Raw genomic sequence first — 13,201 nt, forward strand, 5'->3', positions numbered from 1 at the left:
ATGTTGGTCTAGCATGTTCACAGGAGACCGGTAGGGCAGCCACCTAGTTGACTTCTCAAACATTTATAAAACAATACAGGCTTGACTTCGGTAAATCCATATGTAAAAGGTTTGGTTCTAGTATTATTTAATCATCAATACAGTAATTGTTAAGATAAAATAATTGTATTTTGTGCATCACTTTGATTGTCAGTGTAAACTTAACTTTTGCAAATCCTCAATATCGTAAACACCAGGACAAGGCGGATGGATTATGAGTAATGAAACAATTATTTACAGGTAATCTTCATTGCTCTGAATCATAGTCCTCCTTTTCCCAGTTCAAACCCTACCCTCCCAGCTGCTTGTACCTCCAAGAATACAATTTACTTGTTACTTAGAGGAGAATGGAAGAGGGGGAGGATGTTATATGTGTATAGCCTTTGTTAAAAACTCCGTCTGGGAGGCTGGGCTCCTCAGCGTCATATTGACTAGGACAAGGAGGACCATGATTCTGGGTAATAATAAACATTACCAGTAAGCAATTGTTTCACCAACCTAAGTCATACGCTTCTTAATCACAGTCCTCCCATAATTAGCAACTCTTCTCCATGGAACAGATTTCACCTATATAAAAAATGCATCTGTTGTCTCTCCTATCATGGATGCCACTGAACTTCCTGTTGTGTGAATGTAAAGGAGAGGCTTTATGTGTAATACTTCCAGACCATACCAAGCTTTCTTCTAAAAATAGCAATTTTTCCCTTCTTCCTTCTCAATTATATTTTCCTTTTCTAGGAAGAGAGGGAGGGGAAAACTAGGACTGTGCCAAGACTATGACTTGGAGAAATGAAGATTACCCGTAAGAAATTGAGGCATTACCTTCCTCATCCATCTCCTACGTTCCAGTCCTCACATAATGAGTACATATTCAAATTTACTGAAATACAAATTGCTATCATGAATCACAGTACACTATAAATTGAGTGGATTTATTAAACCAAAAGTGACCACACAAATTACTATAGGGCTGGTGACAATACTTCTTATCCAAATGACAAAGACCTCACCTACCCCATCCATAACCTATAATGTGAGGTGTAAGGTGAGGCCCAAATATCTGCCACACAAATCTCAGTGAGAGAAGCCCCTTTAAATGCAGTCCAAGAAGAAGCTATGTCCCTTGTGGTCTGGTGTAGTTGAGATGGAAGTACGCTGACCTCTGTTAGCTAGGCCAAATGTGACAAATAAATATTCAACTTTCTTAAAAGAGGTAGTTCTTAGAGAACTAGAAGGACTCTATGTAGCTCCAGAATACGCCACAAGACTTCTGCTTCAGTAAAAGGAGATGGAAAAAAAAAACAGGAAGGACCAAATCTTCGGAAAAGTGAAACAATGATGAACTCTTGGGCAAAAAGGATGGATTAGGTCTTAATGCCACCTCGTCATCAAATAATGTTATAAAGGGATCCTGGGAAAAGAGGGCTCTAATTTCCCCCAATGCTCAGCCAAATGAAATTGCCACCAGAAGAATATACCTTAAGAATTTAAATATTTAAGGAGACTGTAGCAAAAGGTTCAAAATGGGACCCCTGAAACACACTAAGAACTACAAGCAAATCCAGAGAAGGGAGAGGGGTATGAACCACTGGTCTGCTTAAATGGAAACCTCTAAGCAGACGCCCTGCTATGGCACTAAAGCAAAGCTAGCTATTGAGGGCTCCGTGGGCCCCTTAATTGCCTGGATATCAGTCTACTGGCTGAGGAAAGTCACGACGGCAGTCCCTGAAGAGAACTCTAGTATCTTTCTACCCTCACAAGTGGAAGGAACTAAATTGTCCTTAGCTCTACTCCAATAAAAGAAGCATTTCTATTGTCTTGCATGGATATTCAAAGTGTTCTACTTTCTTGAGTTTTGAATTTAAATAGCAATATCAGTGGAACAGTCTAAGGACACTCACTTTTGTCTTTAAATTTCTAAACCACCAGAGAGAGATGACAAAGTGTCCACTCTGGTAATAGAGGAAATCCCAGGGGGGAAGGAACAGCCTTCATCCCGACAGGGGAACGCAGAGGCTGGACCACCACTTGTACAAGTATTAGGTATCAGGGGCAGTGTCACCATTAAGATGCTACCAGCAGAACATCTGCTCACCCTTCCTTGATCTTGTCTAGAATTCTGCTGAGCAGAGCAAACTGGGGGTGACAAGTAGCCTCCTGGGATACTGGAAACTCATCACATCCACCTTCCAAATCTCTTGACATGGATGGAAAGAGCAGAATCTGGGGTGGAGGGAGTTCTCTGGAGTTGTGAAGTGATTGGTCCAAGGTGTAACATATCTCTCCTGGGTCTTTTGGAACTCATGAGGGTAGGGAGACATGGACACAGAGAAACTGTTTAACTCAACTTGTCAGCAGGCCCATTCTCCTTCCCTGGAAGACATATCACTTGCAGGGAAAGGAGATTAATTTTTGCCGAAATCCCAATCTATTTCGCTAGTTGGGCTAAGCGAGAAACCCTCGGGCCCCCCAGATGATTGATATATGATCTTGTGACATGATAGTCTGTTCATATCTGAACCTCTTGCTCCTTGAGAGGTTGGCCAAAGGGTAATAGGGCTTGGTGAACTGCTGCTAGCTCTCTCCAATTTGAAGTTGAGTTGTGCTATACAAGAGATCACAGACCCTGAAATGAATAAACTTCAATCGCTGCCCCCGACTACAGACCGCTCGCATCTGTTGTTACTGTCACTGGAAGAGGAAGACACAAAAACACTCCATTGTTCAAGTTATAGAGATTCAGCCACCATTGTAACTTTTGTGACACTGACTGGAACCAAAGTCTCACAATACTGTGTCTTTAAATCCAAGTGGGATAAGATAATATACACCAGATGATAAAGCTACAGGCAAGCCCAAGGGACAAGTTACAGAGCAGCTGTCAAATCCCCTTGCACCCTTAACCATTGATTCACTGGGGCTTCCCGGCAGTCGAGAGGAGTTCTTAACCACATCAACTTCTCTTGACGTGGTGTTTGAAGGAAAACCTTGCCCAAATCAGTACATAGCACAGCTTCTATGAACTGTAGGTTTTGAACTGGCAGAAGGTGCAACTTGTTCTTGTTCAGAAGAAATCCGTGCTCTGTGAGACAGTTCCATACCAGACAAACTGCTTCCTGACCCTTTGAAAAAGAAGCAACATATATTAGCCAATCATCTAGGTACCAACAGTCCTTAGGAATGAAGGTTACCCACCAATGGAGCCATAGTCTTGGTGAATTCCCTTGGTCCTGAGGCTAGCCAGAGAGAAGCACTCCAAATTGGTAATGGTTTTAATGGACAAGGAACCTTAAGAACCTTGGAGAGGAAGCATTTTAATGATATACAAATAAGCACCAATGCGGTCCATAGATGGCAGAAACATCCCTGGCACTATCAGTGGAATAATATTCTTTAGTCTCACCATCTTGAGACGCTGGTGAGGAATTAAAGTGTTCTTGGGTCCTCATTTACAAGACGCCTGCGCCGCCGGAGCGTCACTTTTTATGATGCTCCAGTGGTGCAGGGCTCTCAATCATATCTATGAGGCCACGCAAAGCCACTCTGCGCAGCTTTTGCATGGCCTCATAGACGGGGAGTAAGGCACAGCAGCGGAAGTCGCTGCGTTGCCTTACTTTGCACCAGGGGGGCGTTCCATGGGCTTTATGGTGCGTTTCTCCATGCGATACCCATGGGTTTTGACACATTCCCATATTTGCACCTGGGAATGCGTCAAAACTGTGCACCTCCCCAGGGGATGCGTAACAAGGAGAAGTAACTTTATTTCTCCTCTTTTTTTCCTCTTTCTATGTGTCCTGGTTCTCCAGGACACATAGAAACAGTAAAACACCTCCATTAGCTGTTTTGGTGCAGGAAGGTGTCCCTTCCTGCACAAAAACAATCCTGCATGCAACGCAGACACCTTTGCACCATGGTGCGTTGGCGCTAGGCACCAATTTGTTCGCCGGCGCATGCAGGAGGGACAGGAATGCCCCATATTTCATTAATAAGGCACACTCCTGCCCTTTCCTTTTGACACATGGTAGCGCAACAAAGGTGACTTGCTGCTCTGTCCTGCGACAGAAACTAGTAATTGAGGGCCATAGTCTTTAAGTTCAGAACTGGCCAAAATCCTCCTGAAGACGTCTGAACTGAAAACATAAGAAAGTAACAACCTTGACCTTTCTCTTGTTCTGGGACCAGAATAGTGGCCGCTTTGTCCCACAGGTCCTGATCCCCCATGAGCAATCCTTGACATTTGGGTGGATTTCATGGAGTTGAAGTCGAAATAAGCTCTCATCGAGACAAGTTGTAATGTTTAGTCTGTATCCTTCTTTCACAATCTGAAGGGCACAGCAACATGCAATACCTGATTTTCAGGCTTAGAAATACCCCTGAGTTCTTCCCCTTGTACTGCTGGGAAAATCAGGCTGGGGGGGTTGAGTGTTGGGGGCAAAATTGGGGAGGGTTGGAGTGATGATAGGTTGTTGCCAGGGTCGCTGGGTGAAGATACCACCACAGCTAAGTTACCTGCCGTGGAAGCGCTGGACGGAATCCCTTGAGGAAGATTCCTGCCCAAAGGCTCATCAAAATCCAAAACCTCTTTCTCTTGAAGGAGGAGGAATTCAAGTTAGCAGCCTATGGCCGGGAACTGATTTCTTCACTGGATCCTCTGACTGTAGACCAAGTAACTTGAAGCCATTGAATGGAAGGTGACTGAGCAAAGATTTTGGGGAATTTTCCGCCCTCCAGGAGCCCATTGAGATATGATGTCTCTCAGCAGTGGCCGAAACTGCAGCAGTAGCGGACATAGAATCAAAAACCTGACCTGTCGTTCCATCATACAGAGCTTAGCCGGACAATCCTCACATTGTTGTAATTCTTCTGCTAGAGCGTGAAAATCCTGAATCAGAGAATGAACTGTATAATTGACATATTCCCCTGCTTTCAGGGTGAAGTTTGAAGCTCAAAAAACCCTCTTCATCGCACCTTATGTTTTTGAGTCCACCGCGTCGGCCAGAGCTGCATCTTCTGAGATGATTGTACCACTAGACCAGCCATTAGAAACTCTACCTTCATCATTGCAGGAATTTCTCCTTGAAAACTTTCAACGAGATACCTTCTGAGAAGGAATTTGGGAAAACTGGTGTTCTCCATATCTAGCGATTCAAGAGCCTCCTAATGGTTTAATGATCAGGCAGCAGTCTATCTCTATACATCTGTATCAACAAAAAAAAACATCTTCATCAACCTGTGCAATCGCCTCAGGAAAGGATCCATTTTTACACAGGCGGTTGACAAGCTCCATTAATTCTGCCCCTCAATATGTCAGCGCCGCTGTTATGTGAATGGTCAGAGTCTGTACCTTGCGGACAGAAACCATGGCTGAAGATTGCCCTTCACTGCCTCTAAAGCCTTACTTGTCATGACCTGCAGACAGAAGGTCCATGTCAGAGCCTGGGCCAGTGTCCACAGCCACTCGGGGGGCTTCAGCAGCAAACTTCCTTCTGGCAAATGCTTGCGCTTAGAGGCGTGCTTTGCCTCCATTGTATAAAGAAGGTGCTAACACATCAAGAGCAGAATCACAAATGTTCTCTTTTATCTCCAGAGAATACTTCCTGCTTTGCCGTGTTGCCTAGTAACTAGCCACAATACTTTGGAAAATATCCCAGGACCGCTGCCATGGTGGAGTCAGGTGTCACAGTCCCGCGAATACTTAATCGAAGAAAATATAACCACTCTTTTCAGGCCCATATAGTAGTAAAAGGCTGGGGATTGACTACGTCCCACCGGTTGCAGAGGAAGTAGCCCCTCCATTGTGCCACATGTGTGCAGCTTTCTGTCGCAAGATTTCTGTTGAGCGGACCTTTCTGTGAAAGGCACCAGCATGGAGAAGGGGCAGCTAAACCAGGCCAGGCCACTTTTACCTAATCAATGAAAATAATGAAAGCTGGAAGGAATAAAACATACTTCACTACTACAAACAGAAAACATAAACAAACGTGTCCATTGGAAGACAGAAAGAAAGAACACAAAATATTTGCGTTAATGCCCCTCCTTTAAGGTCATGCAGTCGGAAGTATGGTGGTATCCATGTTAGAATGCAACGTTTTGGATTTGGATGCCACTCCCCAAACGGACCCACATCAACCCTCACCTCAGAAAACTCCACAGTCTCCCCCTACAAAAGAGATGCCAATTCAAGTTGATGATTCACACCTACAAAGCACTACACAAACAAGGACCAGCATCCACCAACTACGCCTGAACTTCCCCCAGCCCTCCAGACAACTGCATTCCCCTTTACTCTCCTCTCACAACCCCCGGATTCAATGAAGCAACTGTGGAGGGCGTTCTTTCGCCTCCCTCACGGTGAAAACTTGGAGCGAACTCTCTCTTCACCTCCAGACCTCCAGCTCTCTCCTAGAATTCCAGAAGCCACTCAACACCTGACTGTTCAAGTGATTCTACCTGAAACAGCACAACCCTGAGCACCCGGACACCCTCCGAGGTGATTAGCAACGCTTTATAAATCCACTGACTGATTGATTGATTTTTAAATGTATATGGGCGAACTCTGTACCGGGTAGACGGGGCGCTCCTTTTATGAGGCCTGGGGCGAGGAACATGGGCGAGGAATGTAATGCAGCTTTGCAAACAGAGCGAAGTAATGGAAGCCTCTGGAGACATGTTTTTTAAGGGAGTGAATATCCTGAAACAGAGATGGCCCCTCCAATGAAGGGTGAGCTCACAGGTTCGACTTCAACTGATCCATAATTCACTATAATTCATTCATCCGCACTGACCTGAGAAGATCCGTCCGAAGGTGAAGTGTTAGAAACGTGATATATAAGAGCGCAGAGTGTGGGTGACGTCCAAGCAGATGGCATGTCCATGTACAGCCCAAGAGAACGGCAGGCGGTGGCATTGCCAGGCGGGGTCCTTTGCCCAGCTGTGTCCTTCTTGGCACCCTTCGGCCCCCAGACTGAGCTGCCTGTGACTGAATGCATCACAGACTGGACAAAACAACACCCACAGACACCCGCTCCGTGCAGGTGGAGGCCACATGGGCTGGACTGAAGTGTGCTGCTGGGAGAGAGTGACGGCGCAGGAATTCTGCACAAGTTTCTTTCCCCGGAATTCTTACCAGTAGCCAAGCACTTACACACACAGTCCCACATGTCATTGCATCCGGGGCTCTCACATGTATCAGTGATGGACAGCACAGGGAGAGGAGGACACCACAGGAGAGGACAGCGCCATCCTTGGTTTTCCAGTGTCGGGCGCCCCCTGGTGGTACATCTGGGACTCGAGCGGTGGGCAGGCCAGGCTGCACCACGGAACAGCGAATCTCTAAAAATATTGTTGGACATAAAGATCACAGAAAAGGCTGCTCTATTGGTTGCAGATTTTCTATTAATAACTCCAAAGGGATGATATTCAAGGCACAACATTATTTTTTATTTAGGGAATGAATTTAGCCCTGTGAAATCATTCACAGTTAAGACATCTTTCCTGTGAAATACGAGCTCATTCTACACTGCAATAAATACCATAATGCACTGTCTGTGTGTGCATATATACACGGATCAAATATTGTGAGGACAGATTATCATATTAGAAATATCGAGGATCAAAGTATATAGAAGATAAACGCAAATATGTAAATATAGATCTGCGTACCTTCAATATAATATATGTATATATATATGTGTGTGTATATATATATATATATATATATATATATATATATATATATATATATATATATATATATATATAAAATTAAGGTACATATACACGGAGTTATACATAGTAAAACTTGAGTTACCTATAGAAACTTACCTTACAATATTGTTGTCCTCGATATTCTTGCCACAACATTTTGTCACACGATATTTTTAGTTTCAATATTCCGTGTAAACACCTATATTTATATATATGTGTTCTTGTATATGTATTCATATATGTATGTGTATACACAAATATACAAAAACACACATTTCCAAATTCATACAGCCTCCTTTTAGAAAACATGATCTTGTACATCCAACAGAACCGTCACAGAGAGAGAGAGTATGTGTGTGTGTGTGAGAGAGAGAGAGAGAGAGAGAGAGAGTGTGTGTGTGTGTGCGTGTGTCATTATGCAGCCACTCACCTTCACTGAGGAAGGCGTCCCAGATGCGGAGCACAGTCGGAAAGGGCAGCGTGCGCGTGAAGAGGCAGAGAAACCACTCCGTGACGTAGAGCAGCGGTCCCACCCCGTGCTTCTTCAGGTGCTTGTAGACCGCAGGACACACTTTCTTCAGCAGAGCCACAAAGACTTCCCCATCCAGCTGTACGGCCTCCTGTGCAGAGACAGCCGGGGCTCAGACTCGTTTGGATAGGGCACTGTGTCCCTGATGCAACACACACAATGCATGCAGGCCACACTGATGCTCTCAATTAAATACCTGCTGGGTGATTTCTTGGGCAAGGCATTCTGGGCATACATCTAGTCTAAGAGTGACCAGTGGAGGCCCAGGATAAGAGCATCAGATATGGTCTTTCGGATCCAGCCCTCCTCAGGGAGCCTTCCTTTCTAATGCAAAAGTATCCTTCTGCCAAGTGTCAAAGGTTATAAATTGGCCAATGCAACATGCAATTTTACCCACCACGAGTATGATATAGCATTAGACATAGGAAAACAGACAAGCAAGCTCAGCTTTGTAACGGTGGACCCTAGACATGACAAGTGCACAGGCCCAGACAAGAGCATGAACTGCAGCCCCCGGCTAGAAAAATAGGATAAACATAAGGTTAATTAATATCCTACTCAGATCTTGCAGATATATTGTGGAAATCCTTTGCCAATGTTTTTGATCTGCACTTCTCCATAAACAATATTGTCACAAAAAAACGCTTATTTTAATAAATAAGTAGCACTTGGATGTAAAGTTAGGGAGCCTGATTCACAAGGGTAAACTTACACCAAAAGTCTAACTTTACTCGTAGTAAAGTTAGACGTTTTGTGTAAGTTTAGACCAAAAGTCTAACTTTACTCATACTAAAGTTAGACGTTTTGTGTAAGTTTAGACCAAAAGTCTGAACTAAGCCCAAAAGTCTAACTTTACTATGAGTAAAGTTAAACTTTAGGTCTAAACTTAGACTTTTGGTGTAAACGTAGACTTTTGGTCTAAGTTTACATTTGTGAATTTGACCCAGTGAATGGAACAGAAAGTAGTTTAGTGATGTAAATTGCATGTAACACTAACCAGAACAATGGTAATACTAGCCAAAGGGACTGATTTTGAGTTTTGGAGGACAGTGTATTCTGTCGCAACGCAGGGCGCTGTCTGCGTCAAACTGAAGGTATGCCTGTCTGATTTAAGTGTGTCAGCAATGGAGACTACTCCATCCCTGTCACTGATGTACACCTCAAACAGCCCTACGGAATAATGGCCATCAGAGCTTTGGCCCATTTGACATCCTGCCTGATTTAGAATGGATGGGGCGATGAAACAGCCAGGTTTCACTGTCTCTTACAGCCGGGTAAAACCTGGTGGCAAGTGGCAGTGAAAACTGCAAAATGATCCCTCACACCATGGCAAGTGACTCCCATTGCTTAGGGGTCATTAGATGTTGTATTAAAAAAAAAAAACGCTTTGGGATTTTGTTTTTGAAAATACAAAAAACATGGTAAAAGTTTGACGCATGGTACCATCATGTTGACGGAGCCATTCATCAAACTTTTAATATATTGACAGGAACCACCATGATCGCAGTTCTGCCAATGTCAAGTGATGTCCATTGAGGTGGTGGACGTCTTTAAATTTGGTTTACATCCCATGGAGTATTATACTCTGTCATCCTAATGGAGTATTTATAGTACCCCAAACTCTAAATCATGCCCAAATTTACTATACTAAGAAGGTAGGTCTGTTATACAACAATGAAACAATCCTGAACTAAGATGACTATCAGAGATATCAATAAGTGAGTTAACTTAGTATGACATGGTGGGCATTGGCAGGGTGACTGATCATAAGGAGTCATGTCAGGAAAACATTCCAAAAACTCTTGTTCGAGATTATAAATGACAGGAAGAACTACTGTTCTTCTGCACATTCAAAAGATGGTATTATTAGGATGGGCCTTCTCCTTCAAGGTGTGACCTGGGAAGCTGGACTTGGCCTTCTAGAGAGGTGTTGATCGTGGCATGAAGACAGGAGGGTTGGGACTGACCTAACTCCAATAGGGAGGAAGAAGAATGGACTTAAATCCAAGGGATGGCACTGAACTCAAAACGTGGTGCGGGAAAGAAGCACAGGCAGGATTAGCAGTAAAATTAGCCCCAAAGTGACTGGGGGTTAGCTCAACGTGGACGTGGCCCCTTTTCACTTCTGAATCCTGACTAGGGATGGTGGCATGTTCTACTTTTGACAACTGGCCAGTCTGATGTTCACTCCAGGCCAGTCCACGCCTGCAAGATGTCTGAGGGACAACTCGCCCTATGCCCCATGTACATCTTCAGAGCACAGCGGAGGGATTCTAGGGCTCAAATACCCCGAAGTTAATGTATGATGACATATATCACTTAACAGAACGATTTAATAAATAAATAAACTGACATATGTTCTGTATCTGGCAGAGAATTCCAAATATGTTGTGCTTAATGAAGCCTCCAGCCACCTCTTGTACAGATACCTGCAAAGAGTAGTGAGGCCCGAGAATTCAGGCATTGTATAAATGGTTCTTACAGGTGAACTTCCTAAAGAACCAAAACAGTAGGCACATGAACTCCTGGGAAGACAGTTACCATCTCAGGGCTGTAGTATCCAGGCAGATATCTCTCACATATCTGCACCAGGCACCAGAAAGCTTGCTGAAAATAAAGCACAAAACATCGTTTAACGCCCTCAAACAGGTAAAACTGCTACCAGATATTTCAGAAAACAGCAATAATATTTTAAAGTACTTGTTGCAGCACAGTTTTTATTAGTGTCATAGTGCTATAAATAATAGGTGTTATTAGTACTAAAGTTACAATTGAATTTATGATTTCCCATGACCCATCAGCTCAGGAAGTGACATCACTGGATCACCCATCTTCCACTTGCCCAGGAAGTGACATCACTGATTTTCCCATCATCAATCTGGACATGGAAATGACATTACTGGTTTCCCACCAAAACTGTCAAAACTCTTCCCCCTCCCAGGACCTACTTAATGGAAATTGCAACATGGACGTGCAGCAGATGTGCCAAAAGTGCACCAAAGGCAAGCCTGTCTGCGCCCGTCCAGGCCTCGGCCGTGCCCAGCGATACACTGCAGCACTCCTTAGGTCGCTAGACCGCAGATGTCGTCTCTACAACTGCTGCCGTGCCATGCCTCACATCATGGTAGGAGCTGTCATCTGCACCCACTACCAATTCTCCAGCAGAACCCAACACAGATCCCCCACGCAAATACTAACAATGCCCTCAACACCCCTTCCCAACACACATGCCACACAAGTACCAACAACGTGTATACCCCCGCCCTACACCACATGCTACAGCAAACCGCATGTCAACACCCACTCGCATGCATGCTTCTAAACACACTATCACTCAGCAAACACACAACCGAAATATGGGACCTAATGAGCAGCGATGCACCCGACATGCTCTTCATCACAGAGACTTGGCTCATCCTGTCATCGGCTCCCACTATCGCCATGCCAATCCCAGTGGGCTACAAGATAGCTTGACAGGACCGCTTTCACAAGCCAGGAGGAGGACTTGCTATCATATACAAGAAATCCTTCAAATGCACAACATCCTGAGAGAACTGCACCCCATTCATGGAATACCTGCAGTTCAAGCTACAAATCCCTGAAAACTTCCATCTGAACGGACCACTCACCTACCGACCACCCAGAGCATGAGCCACCTGTACCAACCTCCTCATGAACTTCGTCACTGCACTCATCATCAACTCCAGAGCCTGCATTCTCCTCAGTGGCCTCAACTTTCACCTGGAAGACCAAAACAACCCTGCTCCACAACACTCCTCAATAGCTTGAGCAACATCGGATTCACCCAGCTCATCACAAAACCAACACACACCGCAGGACACACACTGGACCCCCATCTTCAACACAAGCATCAAATAAAACTCCATCACCCTCCTCACATGGACCGAAAACTCCATCATACACTTCCAAATCAACCCACCTACCAGGATCAGTATTCCAAGCAGCAGCTGGGGCAAAATCACAGAAGCAGACTGGCTCAGTGCCCTCCGCATGGATCAATCTAACCCCACAGACAACTTCAACAAGGACATCAATAACTTCAACAACTGGATCAAGAACTGTGTGAACTCACTCACACCCATCAAACCCAACAAGCATAGTAGATCAAAGAAGGCCAGCTGGTACACAGAAGACTTCCGAGACACCATACAACACTTTAAACAGCTTGAAGGGAAATGGAGCTAGCCACACCACTACTGACTGAACTACCTGCAAGGCTGCATTCAGACGCTATTACCAGCAAATAAGAGACACCAAGAAAAAAGGACTAGTGGACTGCATCAAAGGAAACTCCGACAGCTGCTAGGAGATCTCCTCAATCTTATGATTTCAACTCGTCATCAGCCACTGTCAACAACACTGCTGCCACCCAACAGCTCTGCGACAACCTATCCAACTTCTTCCACAGCAAAATTGCCCACAAACGTAACCCCATAGAACTCAACGCTAACCTACTGACCACCAACCAAGACAGCCCACTGACCAAATGGACAACCCTCACCAGAAATTACACAGTGGCAATTATGCGGACCATCCACTCAGGGTCTCCAGTGGACCCAGGCCCCACTAAATCTACAACATGGGAACATCAACATTCAACACTATCCTGACCCACATCATCAACACCTCCATCATGTTCATGACTTTCCTGGATGAATGGAAACATGCAGAAATCAAAACCGTCCACAAGAAGCCTGTATCCGACTCAAATAAACTGAGGAAAGGCCGACCCATATCCCTGCTCTTCTATCCCGCCAAAGTGATTAAGAAGGCCCTTAATAGGCAACTCACAGCCCACCTCAAACTTCACCATCTTCTAGACAACATTAAATCAGGATTCACAAAGGACCGCAGCCCCCAAAAAGCACTCATTGTGGCCACCAACGACATTTGAATCATCCTGGA

At 44.7% G+C, this 13,201-nt stretch overlaps 1 protein-coding gene across 1 annotated transcript in view; it reads right to left on the minus strand.

Annotated features, from left to right (window-relative positions):
- TBC1D10C (TBC1 domain family member 10C) overlaps window positions 1–13,201 on the minus strand; it is a 236,630-nt gene that overhangs the window by 28,349 nt on the left and 195,080 nt on the right. Inside the window, exons 7-8 of the mRNA XM_069232929.1 lie at window positions 10,817–10,882; window positions 8,177–8,366 (exon numbers count right to left, since the gene is read on the minus strand). Coding sequence (XP_069089030.1) covers window positions 8,177–8,366; window positions 10,817–10,882 — 256 coding nt within the window. The remainder of the gene's footprint in view (window positions 1–8,176; window positions 8,367–10,816; window positions 10,883–13,201) is intronic.

The sequence above is a fragment of the Pleurodeles waltl genome, chromosome 4_2 (genome assembly GCF_031143425.1).
Source record: "Pleurodeles waltl isolate 20211129_DDA chromosome 4_2, aPleWal1.hap1.20221129, whole genome shotgun sequence".
NCBI lineage: Eukaryota > Metazoa > Chordata > Amphibia > Caudata > Salamandridae > Pleurodeles > Pleurodeles waltl.